Source organism: Phyllobates terribilis, unplaced genomic scaffold (genome assembly GCF_046119375.1).
Source record: "Phyllobates terribilis strain yellow unplaced genomic scaffold, ASM4611937v1 Scaffold_1__5_contigs__length_1240528914, whole genome shotgun sequence".
In the NCBI taxonomy this organism is placed as follows: domain Eukaryota; kingdom Metazoa; phylum Chordata; class Amphibia; order Anura; family Dendrobatidae; genus Phyllobates; species Phyllobates terribilis.
In genome coordinates, this window is record NW_027362761.1 from 958,529,840 (window position 1) to 958,555,217 (window position 25,378).

The 25,378-nt window shown below is 42.9% G+C and overlaps 1 protein-coding gene across 3 annotated transcripts in view; it reads right to left on the reverse strand.

Annotated features, from left to right (window-relative positions):
- Positions 1 to 2,850: 2,850 nt before the first annotated feature.
- TTC29 (tetratricopeptide repeat domain 29) overlaps positions 2,851 to 25,378 on the reverse strand; it is a 387,470-nt gene continuing 364,942 nt past the window's right edge. For all 3 annotated transcript variants that reach the window (XM_073642501.1, XM_073642502.1, XM_073642503.1), the window contains one exon: positions 2,851 to 3,521. In XM_073642501.1, the coding sequence (XP_073498602.1) occupies positions 3,391 to 3,521 (131 nt within the window). In that variant the 3' untranslated portion in view covers positions 2,851 to 3,390. The remainder of the gene's footprint in view (positions 3,522 to 25,378) is intronic.

Below are 25,378 nucleotides of genomic sequence, written 5' to 3' on the forward strand. Positions count from 1 at the left end.
CAAGCTGTGTGCTGTTGTTTACTTACACTGAAGGTTTTATGATCTTGTGATTATCATTGCTCACACTACAGAAGTGAGTGAACCCTGGTCCGATAGCTCACTGTCAACAGACAATATACATGGAGAGCCTGGTGGGGGCTGAGTTAGCTTTCTGAGCTCTGCTGGGTTGCTAAATCTAAAAACTCTGGTTTTGTCAGATCCCTTGCACCCAGTAAACTGTGACACATTGCTGGATTCAGGGTCTCTTTGCCTACATCATGCTGCTCTCAGCCGAGGAAGTAAAAACCTGCTGACAGATCCCCGTTAAGTGATGAAAACAATTTTGTAATTTGTAAAAAAAAAAAAAAAAAAAACAAACATAAAACATTTTTGCTTGTGTCCCCATTTTCTGAGACCCGTAACATTTTAAATCTTTGGTGAATGGAGCTGTGTGAGGGCTTATTTTTGCGCCCTGAGCTGACGTTTTTATTGATACCATTTTGGGGTAGATAATGTTATGAAAGTGTTCACACACTTAGCCTATGTGCACACTGTGTGTTTTTGATGCGTTTTCGCAGCGTTTTTTCCGTACGGAAATGCACCAAAAAAAGTTAGGTAATCCGTCTACCAGCTAATGCAATGACAATCCTGATGTGCTGTGCACATGATCCGGAATTTTCTGCTCAGGATTGTCATTGCATTTAAATCCGCAGCATGTTCATTCTTTGTAGCGTTTCTGCAGCGTTTCCTGCCCACTGAGGTCAATTGAACGGCAGCAAACCCGCAGGTATAACTATATCTGCGTATTTGCTGTGGATGTTTGCTGCATATCTGACTGACTCAATTCAAGTCAATGAGTCAAATACGCTGCAAAAATGCACAAAAGAATGGTATCCGGGCAGCGAGAGCGGGGCAGATGAGGGGGGAAGTAGTCTCCTCAGCCGAGCCGACGTCTATGCGCGGTGTTAAAAAAGAAAAAAGTAAAAATCTACATTAAAGTAACAAACATCTTATTCTTACCTGTCCGCCGTCCTCCCGATGTCTTTTGCAGAGACTAGCAACTCCGCAAGAGAAATTGACATGCTGCAGTCCTGAAAGACGCGCCGAATGTCAGTGTCCACGGATGATCCGCAGCCTCAGATGCACGCATAGTGGACATGGGATTTCTAGAAATACTATCCACTATGCTGTAACATCTGGACACTGTATAAACGCCCCCCCGGAAGAAGCGACGGCGAAACGCGGGTCGGGGTGAGGGGAAGCTGACAACCGCATAGTTTTGATCATATCTCTTACAGGTAATATGTTTATAGGCACTTCATTTACTTTGCACTGCTTGTTACCTGTGGCTATTGTGACCATGTGAGATTAGTTTATCTTATGCATATAGGCATTGAATACTGACAATACAATATAGCCTCTTTCAGTCTTGTGCCAAGCACAACCATTTCAAGTGAGCAGCCTTTTCCATATCGAGGTCCACTCACTAATACTGGTTCACACATGGAACGCTTTTCTTTTTCACTTTTTTACAATCATGCCTCAACACATTTGCTAAAATAAAAATAGAGTGAACAACCCCATTAATGCTAAATTATGATATATAGTAAGTGGTGATTGAACTTTACATGAATTTAGCACTTTATTTAAGGGCTTTATTTATTAAAAACATATATAAGTTTAAAAGGAACCTGTCACATGAAATAAACACTATTAACCTGCAGATGTTATGTTAATCTGCAGGTTAATAACGTTGTGAACTTGCCCAGCGCCTGCGCTTAGATCCCCACTGGCGGGAGGAAATTAACTTTATCCCCCCCCGTCAGCGATCGGCGTTCAGTCACTGAGGTGGCCACCGACACTGACAGCTGGCCCAATGCTGAGCTAGCTGTCAGTCAGAGTCGGGGGTACGGTTACATCTGCCGCTCTCTATACACAGGGCGGTGACTGAAACTGTGCCGGCGCCACCCCTATGACTGGAGCCGAACGCTGCCGGGGGAAATAAAGTTAATTTCCTCACAGCACCGAGACTCTTAGTGCAGGCGCCAGGCAATTTCAGAACATTATTAACCTTCAGATTAACCCAATATCTGTAGGTTAATAGTGTTTTTTCACATGACAGGTTCCCCTTAATTATGAAATAAAGAGGTATCTTTTTACCGTATACCAATGTTGAAGATGCCATAGGGCAGTGGCAACCATCTTGAACATATTTTGAGATTATGCCATATAATTCTCTTCTGAATTTAAGACCCTTATAACCAGAGTATTGGGTGTTAACTGCTACCTTGATGTTCTTTCCTAACCACTTAATGTTTCACCTCGTTATCTTTGTAAAGCTTCCGCCAAGTGGCTCTTTCCCAGCAAAATGTCTTATTGCTTCACAGTGGAAGAGCCCCGAAATACCTTTTTGGAGTGAACTGAACTCTAGAAAAGAAGAGATCCACCAAATATAATAAGTATTGTTATCTGCAAATAGTCAACCAGAGCGCTTCCTCCTCCCTCGGACAAATGTTGGGCAGCTGAATGACCCTGACATGCTTTTGTTGGTTACTGCTTTTCTCACCTAGGAACTCTGATCACGCTAGATAATTATGATCCATTACTATCCTCAGCCCCACACCACTGATCCTCTCAGCCCCCTTCTTGTCTTTGTCTTTCCATTCGGTTACTGTTTTTTTTTGGACATAGGGCTGACATATATTGTGTTTGACAACCATTACTCCTGGAATTAATATTACTTATTAATATTGTCACTGGATCACAACACAACCTCTTTATTATGGAGAGACGCAGTCAAAACGTGATTTACATATTTTTTCACTGACATTACGAGGTTTCTCAGTTAGGAAAGTAATGTTGCAGAGATAGTTTTTCAGTTGTATTCCATATTTACTTATACTTACTGATATATTTGAAAAATCATTCAATAAATAAGCAGTAATTTAAAAAACAAACAAAAATAAAACTTTTTTTTAAGGCAAGCATTTCTCAGTCTCTCACAGAAGTCTGCAGTGTGAAGAAAGTGAAGGAGATCTTTTAAAACATCTGCATTACTAAGGATGTGGACATTACATTAAATAATTAGGCCGTGAATGATGTTTAAAAACTGGTGCACACAAGAAAAAGTTTAATAATACAGTACATCCCACCAGCTATTCTTTAAGAGTTCACTGGAGATTAAAAACCATAAAGGTGTATATATATATATATATATATATATATATGTATATATATATATAGATATTCCTTCAATTGTAAACATTGAAATCATCCCCTTATTCTGTTAAAGTGGTGGGAAAAAAACCCTTTTAATAGAAACTATATACTGTAGATTAAAACCAGTATAGAAGACAAATTATTTTCACAAGAATAAGTAGGTGAAATAAAAACTCTACTGAGCCACAAGTTTTATGAGGGTGTTACAAATTCTTCCTCAGTAACCATTTGCTGTCTCACATCCGAGATATTTAAAGCCGTTCCAGCTCTTTCTCCTTCTCCACAAGATTTTGATGAATCAGCTTTGATAGGAACCAAGCTGGCTGCAAAAACACATGATAAATAATTATTAGTATAGTTAAATATTTCAAACATGGCTGTCAAAGCTTTACATTTCACATAAAATCACAGATCAAGAAAATTCTCAGTTGGGTAAAAATTTATTAATTTATCTGCAAAAACTGTACCACCCACTGTAGAGTATGTAGTTTTCTAAATCCAGCAAGTCTTTCTAAAACCATGTGAAACGTTTATAAATATGTGGGCTAAAATGCAGTTTTTCAAAGAGTAAAAAATAGAGACTCAATAGGTAGAGATGAGCGGAACTTTTTGCTCAGCCCCAGTCCATGGTCCAGGTCTGTGCTCTCTGGCCGTGGACAGGAGCTGAGTGAATTTCGTGACCTTCCGGGTTCCCCAGTGTGGTATTTGATTTGTTGGCCTGGTGTGATGCCATCTGGTAGCGTCTGATACACAGGTGACATCTTGCCAGCCTGTCTAATCAGAAGCTGAACCTGTGATTCTGGAGGGTAGGAAAGTAATGCAGCTCTGGACCACGGCCAGAGAGCACTGACTAGGACTCTGGACTGGGGTGGCGTGTCCGTGTCACTAGATGGGGTGTGAGTATGTATACTCTGGCCGAGAGTATGTATAATTCATACATACCCTCCGGTCCTGGGTCTGAAACCGGCGAATCCCCACAGCGCACAGTGCGTGAGCTGGGGGGGATTCATAAGTCTGCAGTCAGACAGCGTGACTGCACACTTATCGGTTTTGACCAGACAACCCCTTTAAGTTTTTAACACATTGCTATAACTGCTAAGATTAAGACAAAGCTCCAGGTTTATGTGGATCCATGGATGTACAGAACTTCTGCCCACTCCTTCCTCAGAGCTAAGAAACTTACTTTAAAGAAGCACTCCTCCCATCAAAATGTTTATTCACTTAATATATTGCAGACATCATATTATATCACATTATATGGCACTGTGTACTTACAATTGTACATTTTTTCCTGAACTTGTGCATCTTTCCCTGCACATGACAGCTGATCAGCTGTCATGTTCCTCTAACAGCCGCGGGTGAATCCGTGATCCACCCACAGCTGTTAACAAGTTAAATGCCGCTGTCAATCACTTACAGTGGCATTTAACTTGCGAGAGCTGGAAGCGCATCACAACACACGCCCATCGGCTACCTCTGGCGAGTACATGGAGGGCTGTGCGGCCCTCCAAAGAAATGCCACCCCACACCATTACTGACCCACTGCCAAACCGGTCATGCTGAAGGATGTTGCAGGCAGCAGATCACTCTCCACGGCGTCTCCACCAGACTCTATCATGTCTGTCACATGTGCTCAGTGTGAACCTGCTTTCATCTGTGAAGAGCACAGGGCACCAACGGCGACTTTTGCCAATCCTGGTGTTCTGTGGCAAATGCCAAGCGTCCTGCATGGTGTTGGGCTGTGAGCATAACCCCCATCTGTGGACTTCGGGCCCTCATACCACCCTCATGGAGTCGGTTTCTAACCCTTTTTGCAGACACATGCACATTTGTGGCCTGCTGGAGGTCATTGTGCAGGGCTCTGGCAGTGCTCCTCCTGTTCCTCCTTGCACAAAGGCGGAGGTAGCGGTCCTGCTGCTGGGTTGTTGCCCTCCTACGGCCCCCTCCATGTCACCCGGTGTACTGGCCTGTCTCCTGGTAGCACCTCCAGCCTCTGGACACTACGCTGACAGACACAGAAAACCTTCTTGCCACAGCTCGCATTGATGTGCCATCCTGGAGGAGCTGCACTACCTGAGCAACGTCTGTGGGTTGTAGATTTCGTCTCATGCTACCATCAGCCCGAAAGCATTGGTACTGAGATGTGGTCTGTGGTCCCCACCTGCAGAACCACTGCTTTACTGAGGGTGTCTTGATAATTGCCAAAAATTTCCATCTATTGTCTATTAGAGATGAGCGTTGTTCGACTTGAACTGTTCGCCAATCTCAAATTCGAGCTGTTTTGGGCGGTGTTCGAGCCGTTCGGCGAACACGAACGATTTGAGAAAAATTCGGCTGTTCGAGGTTATGTTCGATAACTGTTCGTGCACCAAAATCATAACTGGATTTTTTCTCAGTAATGATGAAAATTAATGTTAATACGCAGTTTGAGTGTACAGCGGGGTGGGGGGAGGGGCAGGGGAAGGATCTCTGCAGGAATAATGAAGATCTCCATTTTTTTTTCTCTTTCCCGCATTTACAGTGGGGAGGTGCAATCTGTCAGCCTATCAGCAGCGCACATACGGAGCGAAGTGCTTTTTTTCACACAAGCAAGGGCATGTGTCATTGGCAGTGTATGTCACATGTCCTTGCCCTATAAGACCAAGCCATTTTTCCCGTCGCCACCATTTTCTCACTGCTGCAGCTGCGTGTTAGACGGCACCGCTGTTGCTGTGTGCGCTATACCTTGTTAATTTCAAGCCAATTTTCGCACAAATCTACAGATAGCTTGGGAGTAGGGAATAGTTGTGATTGCAGTCCTTTTAAGGACTAGGTTACAGCATTTCCTACGTCTTTTATCAGGCAGGTCTGTGCTCTTAAATAGATAGATTGTGGGAGTAAAGACTAATTGTAATTGGAGTCCTTTTCAGGACTAGGTTACATCAGTTCCTATCAGTTTTTGCCAGGCAGGTCTGTGCCAGTGCTGTGCAAGTTTTTTTCACAGCATTTGGCTGAATCTAGAAAGGCTAATCCTTTTTGGCCTATTGCAGAGTATGTTAGTCAGTGGAGTAGCCTATCTGTGTTGCAAGATATACCACCTGTGTATAGAATACCAATTTTTTTACTGCACCTAGTGAAGTAAAATCTTTTGGGCATAGCATCATTCTATTAGTCCATCTATACTGATCTCCATCAGGTTGCAAATTGAATATAATTTTTTTCTGCATCTAGCTCTGAAAAAATATTTGGGCTTCTAGCAGTGTGTGGGACTTGTTCTATTAGTCCATCTATACTGACCTCCATCAGGTTGCAAACTGAATATAATTTTTTTCTGCATCTAGCTCTGAAAAAATATTTGGGCTTCTAGCAGTGTGTGGGACTTGTTGTATTAGTCCATCTATACTGACCTCCATCAGGTTGCAAACTGAATATAATTTTTTTCAGCATCTAGCTCTGAAAAAATATTAGGCCTTCTAGCAGTGTGTGGGACTTGTTCTATTAGTCCATCTATACTGACCTCCATCACGCTGCAAATTCAAAATAATTTTTTGTCTGCATCTAGCTCTGAAAAAATATTTGGCCTTCTAGCAGTGTGTGGGACTTTCTCTATTAGTCCATCTATACTGACCTCCATCAGGTTGCAAATTAAATATAATTTTTATCTGCATCTACCTCTGAAAAAATATTTGGGCTTCTAGCTGTGTGTGGGACTTGTTCTATTAGTCCATCTATACTGACCTCCATCAGGTTGCAAACTGAATATAATTTTTTTCTGCATCTAGCTCTGAAAAAATATTTGGCCTTCTAGCAGTGTGTGGGACTTTCTATATTACTCCATCTATACTGACCTCCATCAGGTTGCAAATTAAAAATAATTTTTATCTGCATCTAGCTCTGAAAAAATATTTGGCCTTCTAGCAGTGTGTGGGACTTTCTCTATTAGTCCATCTATACTGACCTCCATCAGGTTGCAAATTAAAAATAATTTTTTGTCTGCATCTAGCTCTGAAAAAATATTTGGCCTTCTAGCAGTGTGTGGGACTTTCTCTATTAGTCCATCTATACTGACCTCCATCAGGTTGCAAATTCAAAATAATTTTTTGTCTGCATCTAGCTCTGAAAAAATATTTGGCCTTCTAGCAGTGTGTGGGACTTTCTCTATTAGTCCATCTATACTGATCTCCATCAGGCTGCAAATTAAAAATAATTTTTATCTGCATCTACCTCTGAAAAAATATTTGGCCTTCTAGCTGTGTGTGGGACTTGTTCTATTAGTCCATCTATACTGACCTCCATCAGGTTGCAAACTGAATATAATTTTTTTCTGCATCTAGCTCTGAAAAAATATTTGGCCTTCTAGCAGTGTGTGGGACTTTCTCTATTAGTCCATCTATACTGACCTCCATCAGGTTGCAAATTAAAAATAATTTATATCTGCATCTAGCTCTGAAAAAATATTTGGCCTTCTAGCAGTGTGTGGGACTTTCTCTATTAGTCCATCTATACTGACCTCCATCAGGCTGCAAATTAAAAATAATTTTTTGTCTGCATCTAGCTCTGAAAAAATATTTGGCCTTCTAGCAGTGTGTGGGACTTTCTCTATTAGTCCATCTATACTGACCTCCATCAGGCTGCAAATTAAAAATAATTTTTTGTCTGCATCTAGCTCTGAAAAAATATTTGGCCTTCTAGCAGTGTGTGGGACTTTCTCTATTAGTCCATCTATACTGACCTCCATCAGGTTGCAAACTGAATATATTTTTTTTCTGCATCTACCTCTGAAAAAATATTTGGGCTTCTAGCTGTGTGTAGGACTTGTTTTATTAGTCCATCTATACTGACCTCCATCAGGTTGCAAACTGAATACAATTTTTTTCTGCATCTACCTCTGAAAAAATATTTGGGCTTCTAGCTGTGTGTGGGACTTGTTCTATTAGTCCATCTATACTGACCTCCATCAGGTTGCAAATTGAATATAATTTTTTTCTGCATCTAACCCAGCCAATAGTTTTGGCCTAATACCACAGTTTGGCCACTCAGCTCTGCTCGGTTCCCATCCATTGCTTTTTTGTGCAAACAACTCCAGAGTTGTGAATTAGTTAACCACCAAAATGAGTAGAAAAAGGCCTGCTGCTGGTGGAAAGGGGAATAGGCGTGTTGGGAAGGGGAAAAAAGGTTGTGTCCGTGGGGTAGGTGTTAAAGCAACAGTAACATCTGCAGAAGAAAAACCATCTTCCAGCCAAACTAAAATGTCTACTTCTTTTAGCGGACAATGTGATAAGATCCCTTTCTTACGGCCACGCCAATCGCTACAAATTCCAGATGAGGCACAAAAACAGCAGGTGCTTCAACGGATATCAAGTGCTCCTTTAAGTGGGCTCTCCTCCACATCAACTTCAACATCACAAATACTCCAGTCCTCAAAGGTGTCACCCCAATCGCACTTGCTTCCTCACAGCTCCCAAATCTCCAGCTGCCCGTCTGAGTATGAGGTAGAACAGATGGTTGAGTCTGCAGAGCTGTTTACTCATACTATAGCCTGGGAATCAGAGGTCGACTCCAGCGCTTCTGTGAATCCAGACGAGGAAATGATCTGCACTGATGCCCAGAATCTTTATGAGTCGGATCCAGGACCAGACGCAGAAGGTTCTGACCATAATGTAGACCCTCATTCCCAAACTGTAACTCCTGTTGGTGGAGACAATGAGGAAGACGATGATGAGACTCAAATACCTGATTGGAGCGACAACTTTAGTTTTTTGTCAGGGCAGGAACAGGTTGGCTCTGAGGACGACGGGTGTGATAACGCACAGGGTGATGATGATGAGGTTGGAGATCCCACTTACTGTCAACCCACAGTCAGCCAAGAGATGAGGTCAGCAGAGGAGGTGGAGGAAGATGCTAGTGACGACGAGGTCAGGTTGCGCCTTCCTGGACAGAGACGTAGTACTGGAAGCACGTCAACAACTGCATCCTCAAACACAACTCTGCCTCTCACCACAAGTCGTGGTGGCTCTTCAGGTCGCATGGGTGCTAAGCCTTGCATAGCCTGGGCATTTTTTCAGATCGATAAAGATGACCCAACTCGTGTTATCTGTAACATTTGTCAGCAAAAGCTAAGTAGAGGCCAAAAAATACATAGTTTGAGTACTTCATGCATGAACCGGCACATGGACATGAAGCATAAGTTGCAGTGGGAAGCTCAGTGTGCTACAATGCGGCCTAGCCGGCCGGGCCAACCACCGTCTGCCATATCTTGTGCATCCGCGGCCTCTTCATCCGCTGTGACTGGGGGGACAGCAGTCACACCTGTTTTGGGGCGCAGACCTGCCACCTCTTTACCCGCAACAGCCAGCGTGATTGGCAGGTCATTATTTTCTTTGGAGGTGGTAACACCAGCTGGTGTTGAGCGCTGTCCGACATCGATAGCACCACCTTTGGATCAAGGCAACCTAACACGTCCGCCTGCATCTTCCTCACAGACCGGCAGTTTGCCGGGGACACCCTTATCAACCCCGTCTAAGCACAATAGCCAGCCCTCAGTCCCTCAGATGTGGACAAGTAAAAGACCATTTCCTCCTAGCCATGAGAAAGCTAAGAGGTTGAATTTCACCATCTGCAAGCTCTTGGCTACAGAAATGCTGCCTTTCCGCCTGGTGGACACAGAGGATTTTCGAGACCTTATGTCCGTCGCAGTGCCCCAGTACCAGATGCCCAGTCGGCACTACTTCTCAAAGAAAGGTGTGCCTGCGCTCCACCAGCATGTCGCACACAACATCACCGCTTCTTTGAGAAACTCTGTGTGTGACAGGGTGCATTTCACCACAGACACTTGGACGAGTAGGCATGGACAGGGGCGTTACATGTCGCTGACTGGGCACTGGGTAACTATGGTGACAGCAGGACAAGGGGCTGCTGTCCAAGTCTTGCCGTCCCCACGAGTTGTGCGTCAATCCTCTTTATGTCAAAGTTCCTCCACTGCTTCTGCCTCCTCAACCTCCTCTCGGTCTTCCACCTGCACCCAAAGCCTGTCTGGTCATGCCACAAGCTTTCTAACTGCACAGAAGGGATCCTGCACACCTCCTTACTATGCTGGCAGTAGGGCTCAACGTCATCAGGTGGTTTTTACTTTGAAATGTCTGGGAAATGTGAGTCCCACAGCTGAGGAGTTGTGGTCAGCTCTGGAGAACCAATTTCATGAATGGTTGTCTCCACTGGACCTGAAACCAGGGAAGGCCGTGTGCGACAATGCTGCAAACCTGGGTGCGGCCCTTCGCCGGGGCAATGTCACACACGTGCCTTGTATGGCTCACGTGTTGAACCTGGTTGTCCAGCAATTTTTAGCCCACTATCCCAGACTAGATGGCCTTCTGCAGAGGGCACGGTCGCTGTGTGCTCACTTCCGCCGTTCGCATCCCGCAGCTCAGCGACTTACATCTCTACAGAAGTCGTTGGGCCTGCCACTTCACCGGCTAAAATGCGATGTGCCTACCCGGTGGAATTCAACTCTGCACATGTTGCAGCGACTGTGGCAGCACCGACAAGCCCTGGTGCAATACGTTCTGACGTATAGCCTAGGCCAACGAGATCCAGAGGTGGGGCAAATCACGCTGGAGGAGTGGTCTCAGATCAGGGACCTATGCACCCTTCTGCACAGTTTTGAAATGGCGACGAAGATGTTTAGTGCTGACGATGCCATTATCAGCATGTCTATTCCGGTGATTTACATGCTGGAGCACATGTTAAACAGAATTCGGAGTCAGGTGGTGGCACAAGAGGAGGTGGAGGAAGTAGAGGAGGAGGAGTTGTATGCGGAAGGGCTAACATCTGCAAGGTCCAGACGGTCGGCAGCACCAAGGCGGCAGGCATGTGAGGGTGGGGGAGATGGTTTTACCAGGGCGCATGGTAGCAGCCAAACTAGTGAGGAAGGTGCAGGAGCCCAGGAAGAAGTGGAGGACGAACTGATGGAAGACTCATCAGATGAGGGAGACCTTGATCACATTTCTGTTGTGTGAGGTTGGGGGGAGAGGACAGAGGAAGGAAGCATGATTGTTACCTCGCCACCAACACAACAGGGACTTGGTGCTCCTGGATGCGCAACACACATGAGTGCCTTCTTGCTGCACTACCTGCAACATGACCCTCGAATTGTGAGAATTAGAAATAATCCTGACTACTGGGTTGCCACACTGTTAGATCCCCGGTACAAAAGTAAATTTGCAGAAATTATTCCTGCCATAGAAAGGGATGCACGCATGCAGGAGTATCAGCAGAGACTGTTGCAGAATCTTACATGTGCTTTTCCACAAAACACCAGTGGTGCACGTAGTGAATCTCACAGATCCAACTTGCCAACCGTGGGACCGTCAAGTGTTCAGCACTCAAACCGTAACAGAACCACAGTATCTGCTGGTAACATCAATTTTGCGGAATCATTTCACCACTTTTTTAGCCCATCCTTTGCAAGGCCACAGGAGACAAGAAGTCTGACACATAGTCAACGCCTAGAGACGATGGTACAGGAGTATCTCCAAGTAAACATTGAAGCCATGACTGTGTCACTGGACCCTTGCTCTTTTTGGGCTTCCAATCTGGATAAATGGCCGGAGCTAGCCACTTACGCCTTGGAGATCTTGTCATGCCCCGCAGCCAGCGTTCTGTCTGAACGTGTGTTCAGCGCTGCTGGTGGTGTGCTGACAGATAAGTGCACGCGGCTCTCCACTGATAATGTAGACAGACTCACGTTCATAAAGATGAACAAATCATGGATCCGAAATGACTTTTCTACCCCTGTGTCATCCTGGGGAGAGTAAAAGCTTGATGATTGGTTAAAATCACCCTACCAACCGTCATGTTTATCTGTATCTTGGCTGGAAAATAATTTGGGCTTTGTAGCAGTGTGCAGCACTGATTCTATTAGGCCATCTATAATAAGCTCCACCAGATTTAAAATTACTAATCATGTTTATCTGTATCTTGACTGGAAAATAATTTGGGCTTTGTAGCAGTGTGCAGCAGTGATCCTATTAGGCCATCTATACTAAGCTCCACCAGATTTAAAATTAATAATAATTTTTAGCTGCATCTAGCCCGGAAAATAATTTTTGGGGCTCCGAGATGCGCAAGACACATAAGTGCCTTCTTGCTGCACTACCTGCAACATGACCCTCATATTGTCAGAATTCGAAGTAATCATGACTACTGGGTTGCCACACTCTTAGATCCCCCAAACTTTTCGATCAACCTTTTCATTTTAATAAAGACCAAAAAAATGGTCATTTTTGAAATTATAAGCATTAGCAGGTTATTAGAAACTGAAATCAAACAGTTTTCAACTCAAAACTTTATTCTAGGTGATGTTACATTTTCACATAGGACCCCTTGTTCGAAAGGAGCTTCTGAACTCTCTCGTCCATTGAATTTGTCAGGTTTTGGATGGTTTCTGCTTCAATTGTTTTGCATGAGGACAGAATACCCTCCCAGAGCTGTTGCTTAGATGTGAACTGCCTCCCGCCATCATAGACACTCCTTTTGATGATGCTCCAGAGGTTCTGAATGGGGTAGAGGTCAGGGGAGCATGGGGGTCACACCATAAGTTTGTCCCCTTTTATGCCCATATCAGCCAGAGATGCAGATGTTTTATGTGCAGCATGAGATGGTGCATTATCATGCAAAAAAATGATCTTGCTGTGAAATACACGGTTCTTCTTCTTGAACCATGGCAGGAAGTGCTGTTTGAGAAAATCCACATACATTATGGAGTTCATCTTTAGCGCCTTCAGGGATCCTAAAGGGGCCGACAATCTCTCTCCCCATGATTCCAGCCCAAAACATTACTCCATCTCCTCCTTGTTGGCGCTGTAGCCGTGTTTGCGTGGGGTGTCCATCAACCAGCCATCCTCCACTCCATCCATCTGGACCATCGAGCGCTGCACGGCACTCATCCGTGAACAAAACAGTTTTGAAATCAGTCTTCATGTAATGTTTGGCCCACTGGAGCCATTTCTGCTTGTGTGAAGTGGATAGAGGAGGTCGACAGGATGGCGTATGCACAGCTGCAAACCTCTGAAGGACCCTGCATCTTGTTGTTCGGGGGACGTTGGAGGCACCAGCAGCTTCAAAAACTTGTCTGCTGCTATGACAAGGCTTTTTTGCCGCTGCTCTTTTAACCTGACGTAATTGCCTGTAGGAAAGAGTCCTCAATTTGCCCTTATCAGCACGCACACGTGTGTACTGTGAATCAGCTACATACTTCTTGATTGCCAAGACACTTCATCCTGATCATCGCACAATGTTGATTGTAGTCATGCCTTGACCTAAACACTCCACAATTTGTTGCTTCTCAGCAGCGGACACATCCTTTTTCTTTCCCATTTTGGCAGAAAATGTAGGCTGCTTAATAATGTGAGACAGCCTTCTTAAGTAGTCTTGCCTTTCATTGGACACACCTGCCAAACTAATTAGCACAGGTGTCTGCAATTGCTTACAGTGATATAAAGAGCCCTGACACACATCACCATCAATGAGTTTAACTGACAAACAAACAAATTCTTCCCTTATCACTCCTAAACACTTTTTGCATAATAATTTGGAACACAGTGTACATGTGCTTTTCCACAAAAAACCAGTGGTTCACGTAGTGAATCTTACAGTTCTAACTTGCCAACCGTGGTCTGTATGGAGTTGTTCAATAAAGGGCCCAAAATTAAGATAACATAGATGGGAGAGGTCTCTATGAATAGGAATTCCTAAGTATTTGATACCCTGTGAGGGCCAGGCAAAGGGAAAGTTGGACTGGATGGAATCCTATATGGATTTGGGGAGGGAGACATCGAGGGCCTCAGACTTCGCTGCATTGATTTTAAAATTTGACCATGTAACAAAGTGATCTATTTCAGCCATAACAGCATGGATGGATATATGTGATTGAGTGATATATACTAGGACATCATCAGCAAATAGAGAGCACTTGTACTCGGTGCCTCCCACCTCAATCCACCTAATATTGGGGTTATGGCGAATTGATGAGAGCAGGTGCTCCGTCACTAGGATGTATAAGAGAGGGGACAGAGGACATCCCTGCCTTGTCCCATTGGTGATTGTGAAAGGTGATGAAAATGTTCTGATGCACCCCCTGGGCCTTGGGACACCCGGAGCCGGACCCTTTTTGGTGGATGCTGGTGGTTGTAGTCTTCGTGGCGGCGACCCGGTTCCGTGGCTCAGGGTGGTCAAACCAGTGGCGGAACTATTTATGTGGTTTTGATGTTTAAATGTCCGACTACGCCACCCGTGGATTGCGGTCAGAGTGAACCGCCGCTGCAGGGCAGACCGCTGAGGCTGGTGTTGTGGGTGCAGCAGAGCGTAGCATAACTCCCCACGGGAGGAGTATAGCCTCAGGGCAGTGTATGCGGAGGATGGGGGTGATGGTGCAGGGCAGCAGCAGTAACGACACGGAGTCAGTGATGCAGTCCAGGGCCTTTACTCACAGTTCTTATTATCCAGACCACGTCTGCAGGTAACGGCTGCCCACGTCGTACTGTGCTCACCAGGTGAGGGGCTCAGACAACTCCCAGATAACTTTGGAGCGCTTCATAGGACCCCCTTTGTGTGTCCTTTGTCTGGCCTTTCTTACCAACCCTTCTGTCCGGCTGCCTCGGGCCTCCTCTTGGTAAACTTGGCGCCAGTTTCCCTGACCCTATGTGGTGCCTTCCTAGCGGGTGTAGCGAGGGGCTGCGCCACATAAAATGTCAAAGCCTCCGGTTTCTAGCTGAGGGTCGTTTACTGCCTCCACTAGTTTCGGGGACCAGTCTCCCCCTTTGGCCAGACCCCTCCACGCAGGTGGATTCGGGCGTGCGGTGGCGACTCGCCCGTCCGCACCCCTTGGATCCCTTCATTCCTCGTTCCTGGAGCCTTCTCCGCTCCTCTTCCTTCCTTCTCCCTCTTCCAGGCCTGGGCCTCTCTTACTAGGCCCGCCTCCGGAGCAGAGCTCATGCAGAGCCCCTGCTCCCTGCCACTTCTGCTCAGACTTCTCTGCACTGAACTAAGATGGTGCCCACCTTTTATACTCCCTTCTCAATGCACCCAGGAACTGCTTCCTCCCTGCTTCTGCACTACAGGGTTCCCCTTCCTCAGTGTTCCCTCCCCCCACTCCAGCCAGGGACAGGGACTGTCGTGCCCATCTCAGAGGCATATTGGTCGCCCTGCCCCACGGCAATGTGGTGTAATGCATGCAGGTGTCGGGTCCTGATCCACACTCCATCCTTACCTGAGAGTGAGATATCACACCTCTGGGTGAGGTGCAATACGTCTGTAGCAACCGAGCCATCAGGGTGCTACAGTTCCATTTATCTTCAGCCTAGGTGACGTATTGTGATACAGGGCCGTGATTTTGGCTATAAAAGGGTCCCCTAGACCCCTACCCCAAGCTTTTTAAGAGAATCATATATGGCGTGCCAGGAGACTCTATGGAATGCTTTCTCAGCATCCAACGAGAGTATCTAATTACAAATTTTTAACTGCATCTAGCCCAGGAAATACTTTGTGCCTAGTAGCAGTGTCTGCTAGTCAGCGGATTATCCCGGCTGTTAAGCAAGCTACATCACCTGTAGTTTGGACACTTAATTTTTTCAAAGGAAATGCTTCGGGACCACGGGATACTCAGTGAAGAGCATCAGGAGGCACCCCAAGGCATAGGGGCTGGGACTGGCAGTAGGATGCCTTGCGGTGGACAGCCGAGCTCGATCCTTATAAAAGCTTTTTAACTGCAGCAGCTTTAGTGGACGCTACTGGAGCTGGAATTACGCGGCTGCTGGCATGAGACTTGCCCTCCAATAGATCCTTGTAAATGGATTTAAAGTGTATTCATTCAAATTAGAGAGACAATTTAAATTAAAAAGCTTAGAGCTTCCTCCACCACAGGGGGGCTCGCTCGACCCACCAGCGGACAGGCACCAGTATTGGGAGAGGGGGGCTGGCCGTCAAGGTTCACCGCGGCTCTGGCAAAAACCCTGCGACACGGAGGTGGCACGGGCAGGAGCGGACTGAACGTGTCGGCTTCTGACTTTTTGGATTTTAGAAGGGCATGACATGCCTATATCTGTGTCTCCCCCTCCTTTTACTCCTCCACCTCTTTTCTTTTCGCATGACTATATGTACTTGTCACTTTTCCATGTGGTAGTTATGTCTTCTGAGCAGTTTGTCAGCTTTTGGACACCTTTGAAGGTGTTTTCTATGTGTTTCTATGTGTTTTTGTTTGCCTGCCATTGGTTTTAACGGTGTTCGAAGGTGTTCGACGAACAGTTCGGCGAACACACGGGTGTTCGACGAACCGAACCGAACTCGAACACTACAGGGGTGGCTCAACACTATTGTCTATTCCATTTGCACAACAGCATGTGAAATTGATTGTCAATCAGTGTTGCTTCCTAAGTGGACAGTTTGATTTCACAGAAGTTTGATTTAGTTGGATTTATCTTCTGTTGTTTAAGTGTTCCCTTTATTTTTTTGAGCAGTGTATATCCTGCCATTCAACGGGTGTCATCTATATGATTCGTTGCCTGTGTGATAAAATATATATAGGCCGAACAAAACATAGACTTTTGGTTAGGATTAAGGAACATTTGGATAATATTAATAAGGGTTTTAAAGGGCATCCCCTATCTCGACACTTTTCTGATTATCATAACCGATCCTGTATAGGCATGTCTTTCTGTGGGATTCAGAAGGTGCCAAGGAACTGGAGAGGGGGCGATTATCTAAGGCAAATGTCCAGGGTGGAATCCAAATGGATTTTTACTCTGGATTGTTTGGCACCTAGGCGTTTGAATCATGAGATCAAGTTATATGCCTTTAATTAGGGGTTCACCAAATCCAGTCAGCCCCCCCCCCTTTTTTTTGCATGAACCCCTATGCCTCATTTTTTACCTTTTTACCTTTCTATATCTTTATTTATATATTTTTTCCCTTAAGGGTAGGTAGGCTATCGATGGGGCAAGTATTTGTGTTCCCTGCAAGACATCCTTTCAGGACTGATTAGGGAACAATTGCTAAAAGGTTTAGTTTAGTTTTTATATATATATATATATATATATATATATATATATATATATATATATATATATACACTTTATTATCGTATATTATATTTTTAATATCACTTTAATAGCTGATATAACAACTTTTTATCGGGGTGTATGTGTACATATTAGATATTCATACATCCATTTATATTTCATACAATCACGTATATATATTTTTCACTTTTTAATTCTTGATATAGGTTCATATACCTTTTAAATTAATTACTATTAAATAAACAAATTTTTAATCAGTGTTTTTCTATCCAGAATAAAGATACTATTTTATATTTTTCAGGATCCTTTTTATATATAATATATCTATTTGCATCCACTATTTATCACATGTCTAGGGGCCCCTTTTTGCTCTGTGTGTGTCTCCTGGAGCCTATACATCAGGTGTGCTTAGGGGAATTAAAACTCCTCTGTAGGTGGAAAGGTTAATTAGTAGTGCTATATAATCATGATGAGCATGGGGTGGGGGGGGCAATCCCTGAAGAAGAAGGACAGTGATTCCTTTGAAACGCGTTGGATTTTGTGGCCACTCTGAGGCTCTCTGAGCAGTGACATCACCCTAACTACTTCCCCCCCCCCGTGTGGGGCATCAGCTAGCGGCGTAGCTTCCGGCCGGGGCACGCTGAGGGTCGAGAGCCAGCTGAAGATTCACGTCAAGGAGCATCTCTGGGAGGATGCTCCCATTACAGACTTTTTCACCGCCAGGCATTATATATGGGGATTCCCGGACCCAGCACAATATAGGAGGACAAAGCAAACTACACAGGTACTTTAACCATTGTGCTATCCACTGCATTGGTCCATATGTAGTGTCTAATTGGATGGTTTTATCAGTTGTCTCTGTGATCCCTATAGCAGAACAATAGGAGATTGCAAGTGCAGGGATTTTTTTTTTCCATTTTATTATTGACACTATTGTAGGTAGGTCTATTACGGCATTAGCCGGATTACTCCCGACATAGGTTTACCCTGGTGTTCTAGATTCTTTCAGACACTTATTTTTGACGTTTGCGAGCGAAGTAGAATATACTCCATTCACTACAAGAACCTATACATGTTTGGTATCTGCATTCTAGTACTGACCTTCAGAATGTTATTGCCCAGTGAGTTTTAGCATTTAGTGAACATGGTAAATAAAAAAACCCAAATTGTGGAATTGCACTTTTTTGCAATGTTACCGCCCTTGGAATTTTTTTTCCTGTTTTCCAGTACACTATATGGTAAAATCAATGTTGTTATTCAAAAGTACAACTTGTCCTGCAAAAAAACAAGCCATCATAAAGCCAAATTGATGGAAAAATAATAAAGTTATGGCTCTGGGAAAAAGGGGAGCAAAAAACGAAAACGCAAAAACGGAAAATCGCAAGGTGGTCAAGGGTTACATTTTCAGCCATAAAAATAATATTTTTGACTAAATGCACTGCACAATTACAGCCTCGTACACGTAAAGTTTTTACTGTATCCTCTTTTGGTTATGAGCATAGAAAGGAAAAATTGAGATTGAAAAACATTAGTGTAGTCTATTGAGGATTCTGTTATAAGGCTTTATCTTGTTGAATTATATGCTGCTAAGTAAAACGAGAGCTATCACTTTTAAATATCATCACAAGCGCTGATTACATTATGTTACATATATAAGCAGATCCTGCAGGCTACTATTCCATTAGCTATATAAGCTAGGTTTTGTCACAATCTAAACACATCTACTTTAACCCAGCCGAGGCAACTGAAATATAGAATACAATGTTGCTAAAAATGTATTAAATATATGTTTACATCAATTTAAATCAAGGTAATGAGATCGCGATGCTGAAGCCCAAGGCAAAGTATCTTTTCCAGGGACTACTTAGCATTCAAAAATTATAATTTACTTCATACTTTTGAACAGCTTACGGTATAATTTCACTTTATATAGTAGTGGAAAAACTATGCTAGTGGCAGAGGTTGGCTGCTTGACCAGTTTTACTTTCATATGTAATCATTTAAGGGGTTGTTTCATAAAGGCCATCCCTCTCTGTATGTCTTATATGAAACCTCCTTTTGTGACCCAGAGTGGAGGAACAATAAATGAGTGTACCTTTCGCTTTTGTGTCAGCCATTAAGTAGATTGACTACATTTCTGTAATCTCCATGTATGAACACGCTCCGTCCACGATTACTAGGCGGTGAGGCGTAAATACCGCAGTTGCCGCTGGGCAGTGAAAGCGTGGCTCAGTTAAACCTTAGGACTGCTGGGACTTGTGTCCTTTCAGCCTGTTTCTTCTGTTTTGTTCTGGCAGCTCCTTAGTTGAGATCATTTCTCCGCTTGATGCTATGGCGGGGCTCCTTCCTATTTATGTCTCCAACAGTCAGTCCCCAGATGCCAGTTATAGCTTTGCTAGCCTGGTTCTCAGCGATCTTCAGTATTGTTAGTTTACCTCCCGTTATTGACCATGGCCTGTTTAGTGACTATCTCTCTGTTTGTCGATCTTGGTTTAACTTTCCTTACTAACCACTGTTATCTAGCCAGATTCCCTGGCTAATGATTACGTTCTGTATCCGTTACAATTTCCTTGCCAAGCTCACTGCGGGAAATACATATGGCCACATATGGCTTCTCCTGGGGAAAACAGCTGATCCATCTCGGTTAGCGAAGTTGGGCTCAACAATCAGTTGCTTTGACTTTTTGTTAAAAATGTGCTGTTTTCATGCGGCAACTACCTTAGAGTACAACTTTATTTTTATCAAATCTCTTTTTATTAAAGTAAACACAGTCAACAATAATATAGTGGTGAAACACAAGTAATAAGAACAATGTTGGAGTGAACATGTATCAACAAACATAAACAGCAATATAATGAAATGAAAAGCTTGCAGGCCTAAGGTGGGTAGCGCAATTATGCTGACAATATATTGGATTACGGGTATGGTATTTTTTTTCTAGTATTTCTACTGTAGGATTCTATATAGGACAAATACAGTACAACAAAATAAAAAAATGCTATCAAAAATACAATTAAAAAAATACTTGACGTTTGTCACCTGAAAAACACAATTTAAACTAAACACATAGTCATAAAGGGATAAAAGGGACTTAGCCTCTATAAAAATCATACCTTTACTATGCAAATCTATACCAGAGGTGTAAAAAACCCACTCTTTATTCCCATATGCTAATTAGGATGCTTGGTGCACCCTTGGCATGGCTAAGCAGCTTCAATGCACCATTCTTCCCCATGAATTTGAATACTCCAGCCTCCCTGTCTGGTGATTGACAAGTAGCTTCGGGGAGGCAAGGACTGTTTCTGGAGAAAGTTGGTTCATGCTGTCACTCACAGATGGAGTTTCCACATTACAGTTTGCAGGTACACAGCTCTCTCTCCTTTCTGCAGCAGCCGCTCCACTTAGACAGAAGTAGATAACAACTTTCTTCTGAAACAGTGTTCTCTAAGGGAGCGAAGCAATGTCAATCAAAAAGTGTTGAGCAGTCGCAGCTGAGAGTAAAGAACTGAGTGCATACATGACAGATTTCCTTCGTATTTTATACATATTTTCTTTCATCTTTTACATTTTAAAAATGCTAAAAAGGAAAATGGGCTGATGCAAAAGTTTGGGCACCCTGCATGGTTAGTACCTAGTAGCACCCCTTTTGAAAGTATCACAGCTTGTAAATGCTTTTTGCAGCCAGCCAAGAGTCTTTCAATTCTTGTTTGAGGGATTTTCATCCATTCTTAGGCTATGTGCCCACAATGCAGAAATGCTCCGGATTTTTCCTGAGCGTTTCTGCATCTCCCTGGCAGAGAAAACGCATGCGGATTTTACATGCGTTTTTCCTGCCAGGGACAAGCGGAAGTGAAGCGTTCTTCACATGCATTTCCGCATGCGGGTTGTCAAGCGCTTTCCAAGCGATTTTAGCATCTCTTGGAAAGTGCTTCACAACTAGGTCACACTATATAAATCCATGCAAACGGAATGGATTTATATAGTGTGACCGTAAAAGAATGGGAAAAAATAAATATTATACTTACCTTCTGATGGCCCCCGATGTCCTTATCCGATCCGTCCTGGCTTGCCGGCAGCTTGTGGTGGTCTAAAAGGACTTGCCATGACTAAATGACGTCATGACAGGTCCTTTTAGACCATCGCGAGCTGCCGGCAAGTATGGACGGATCGGATAAGGACACTGAAATTTTGCTTGGTCTTGCAGATCTTATCTTGCCCTCCACTGTTCCTGTTAACTGCTATTTCTTCATTACATTTCGAACTGACTAAAGGGCAACTTGAACATGCTTTGCTGTCATCTTATAGCCTTCTCCTGCTTTGTGGATCTCCATCATTATTTTTTTCAGAGTGCTAGGAAGCTCCTTAGAAGATCCCATGGATGCTGTTTTTGGGCACAAAGGTTAGGTGAGTCACCTGGCCTTTCCTAACAATGATAGTGAACAAAACATAACTTACAGGGTAATTAAGATCTGAAACCTTGGTCAAAGTTATCTGAGCACACAAAACTCCAAGGGTGTCCAAACTTTTGCATCGACCCTTTTTTCTTTTTTTAATTTTTAAAATGTAAAGAATGTCAATTTTTTTTTTGCCTAAAATACAAAGCAAATGTGTCATCTTTAGCTTTAGATCATTTCATTTTCAACTTGCTTAACTGTTCATAATAACAGTAATTTTGACATGGGGTGCCCAAACTTTTACATGCCACTGTCTATCAGTAAAGTTTTGTCAAAGCCTAATACCAGAAGGTATCAAAAACAAAGTAGATTTATTTAAAACATGACACAGCAACAAGAGCAAAAAACCACAGCGTCAAAAACACGATAAAAACACGTTACAAAACCGAACTTAAAAACGTAATAAAAAACGAAAGTTACTAATTTAAATAATAGGTGCAGAAATTCTGCAGCGTCAAAATCTCAACAAAAGCTCATCGTGGGAATGTAACTCAACAGTGAGTGAGTAAAGACAATTGAAGAAAAAAATGCAACACAGCTGCAAAACGTGAAAGCAGCCTCAGTACACTTGGACCTTTGATGATGAGAGACATTACAGCCTACCTAAAAATGTTGACACATTTTGTAAACTAGCAATGGAATTATTGTTCCATTCGTGTTAAAGACTTACAGGAATTTAATGGAATGTATTGTAAGACAAACCAACTTTATCTGTCGTATTAGAGCATATGGACATCATAGGGGGACTTTTTACTCCATACCCTCCATTATGCCAGAAAAGGCAGTAACTCTGTAAACCACCTTGAGTAGACCTGGTCTATTTATGCATTACATGGAAAGTCATTCATTTGACTGCCCAGCATGCAGAGCTACATATTCCCTTGCATAAAAACAGTCTGACACACTACCAAATCTAATGTATAAGTTCTAGCTAATCATAACTAACACCTAATAACTCATACAATTATCAGTACACAAACCTGTGAACTATAAGAAATTTCTCAAAGGTAAAAATGGCTGCATCATGACCTGCATGTTCATCACCCGAGCTGAAAAATCCAACTTTTAAATTCAGTGTACTTGACAGCTGTTTGTGATCTAATATTCAAAGACAGAGCATTCCTTTTCTTCCACATCTGTCTAAGAGAGCGAACTGCTCATCACAAAACATGACCTGAGCTTGTCTTCGGCTGATGCGCTCTTACATTATTTTGTGAATCATTTCTTTAGAAATATAAGTTTTTACAACTGAGCTGGTGCAAGTCATATGCATTAACTCTTGCTTATACCATTTTGGGGGTGATTACCAACATGAACTAGAAGACCTGCCCATATAAAATTAGTCTCAATGTTATCCCCAACTAGAAAGCTATGGTACAAATATTTGCTTATTTATATAATCCATTAATATATTAGTAACAGACAATTTTGTACAATAACTAATATTTGCTGGAATTTCTACTACATCTACTGGTGAACAAATAAAGTGAAATTATGTCACCTCTCCTAGACCATAACACATGTGATATAGCTTCTTAAAACATTCAATAGCATAATACTGTTCCACACGTATTGGGTGAAACGAAAAATGTCAACTTAAAACTTCCATAGACAGAATTTGCACCATCCACTCCATTTAAGAGTTCCAAAAAATGCTCTGATTCCTACCCATTCACAAATACAATATGCAAGGATGAGGGTCTTCAATGCAGAGGCCTGACTACAGGCAGAAGAGGCATCAAACAGTTCGGGTCAAATCCAATAAAGCATTCAAGGGGTTATTCAGAAGAATATGCAGAAAACAGAGGGTCAATCCAATATAAAACACATCTTGAACAGAGAATACAATTCAATAACTGTCAAGGGACAAATGTCACATGGAGATTTAAATAGTGAGACATGCGCCTCCATTGGCCAACAGACTTGCCCAGCCATTGATACGCTCATGTGTCCCAGTCATTGGCCGGTCATCAGGACCTAATTTACATATAAGAAGACATACTAGAAGGGGAAATATCCTAACAGAAAATTTTAGAAGGTTTGACTGAACAGCGCACCACCCACCTCTAGGACCTAATGTTCCCTCTGCTGTAAGCACCACCAACAGCAACAGAGGGAAGGCATCTGACAATACAAGAAAGTGACACTAGAGTGGAGACAGGTGAGTTTGTCAAACTGGGTAGATTATTTACTTAAAACATAAAAATCAGTGTTTATTAAAAATCAGAGAAGTAGTCAAAGTTGAGTCTAAACCCCAAAGCTGCACTTGGCACTACTGCGACTCACAACCAGAAACTAGGAACAACTTTTAATTGCTTATTCCACTAATGACTACTAATATCGAGAGTTTCTCTAACTTGCTTTCGTGTATTTACAGAAATAAAGAAGATGAGCGAGTACTTACTGTATTTAAGAAGTTAATAAAAAAGTGACAACCAATACGGCCGCACTCCTAATTATCATTTTTTTGCAAAATAGTCGCTGCAAAAGAACAGAAAAGTCAATGACCTCACTTCATCAAAGGATTATGCATGAATTCTGGTGTCAATTTCTTTGAACACCCAGAGTTGCAGAAAAGTTTTTTCTGACTTTTTTTACGCCATTTTCTTCTACTTATGCCTAAATGGGTGGAGCTGGGGAGGGGGTTGGGGGCTGTACATGGAAGTGACGCAAAGGCTCCTCTAATTTAGGACTGGTGTAAGATTTGTGGTTAGGCGCACACCATTTGGTAATTGGAATTAACTCTTGCTTATACCATTTTGGGGGTGATTACCATCATGAACCATTGTCCTGGCAATATAAAATTAGTATGAGGTGCGTTCCTAGGTAATGAAACAGGCACGTCTGACTCTAGAATGCCCCTCACCAAGACTGGTATGAAGAACGCCGCTCTTGATGAATCAGGGTCAATATCTCTGTAATTAAATTAAGTTTTGGCGAATGCTCTAACTTTTGATCTACTAATGTACACATTTTTATGTCACTGTGTACTGAGTGGTAACTAAAGCTGCGCCAGCTGTGCCTCTATGAGTGAAAGCAGGAGGCTTTTTTTACATGATAGGATCTCTTTAAAGGAGAAATTCACCTTCAAATGCAACATTGGATATGTTATACACACAAACGTGGTTCCCCTCCCAAAAAAAAAATAAAAAAATGATGCAGCTGTGTTGGTATAGCAATTTAAAGTTATAGGAATAGAGCTCTACTGTAAAGTGGTTCAAGGTTCAAGAGTTCAAGGACACCACTAATGCATTATTTCACATGTCACTGTGACAAGTCCAAAGCTAATTTAGGGTGAATTAGCCCTTTAAGGGAGAAAAACCCACAACTGCACAAATACTTGTAGCGTACTCTAATCATATAAGTAATTTGGAGCAGGTTTGGTTTATATGAATACATGTGTAAGATCCTATTCCCAGGCTATTGTTAAATAACAAGAAACAACCTGATTTCATTGATTTTTGTATCAGAGGTTATATTTTCCTTGTTTGTTGCTATAAGAACACTTTAACATCCTATTATTTGCAATTTTGATGCAAATCCCACAAATAAATATAATTGCCAAAAAGAGTTGGAGAGAAAATCAATAGAGATCTGTGCAGATGTGATGCCGTGAAATGAAGGCTTTGGAATGAGTTTTAGATGCAATGCACAAACTAAGCCCTCATTTATATA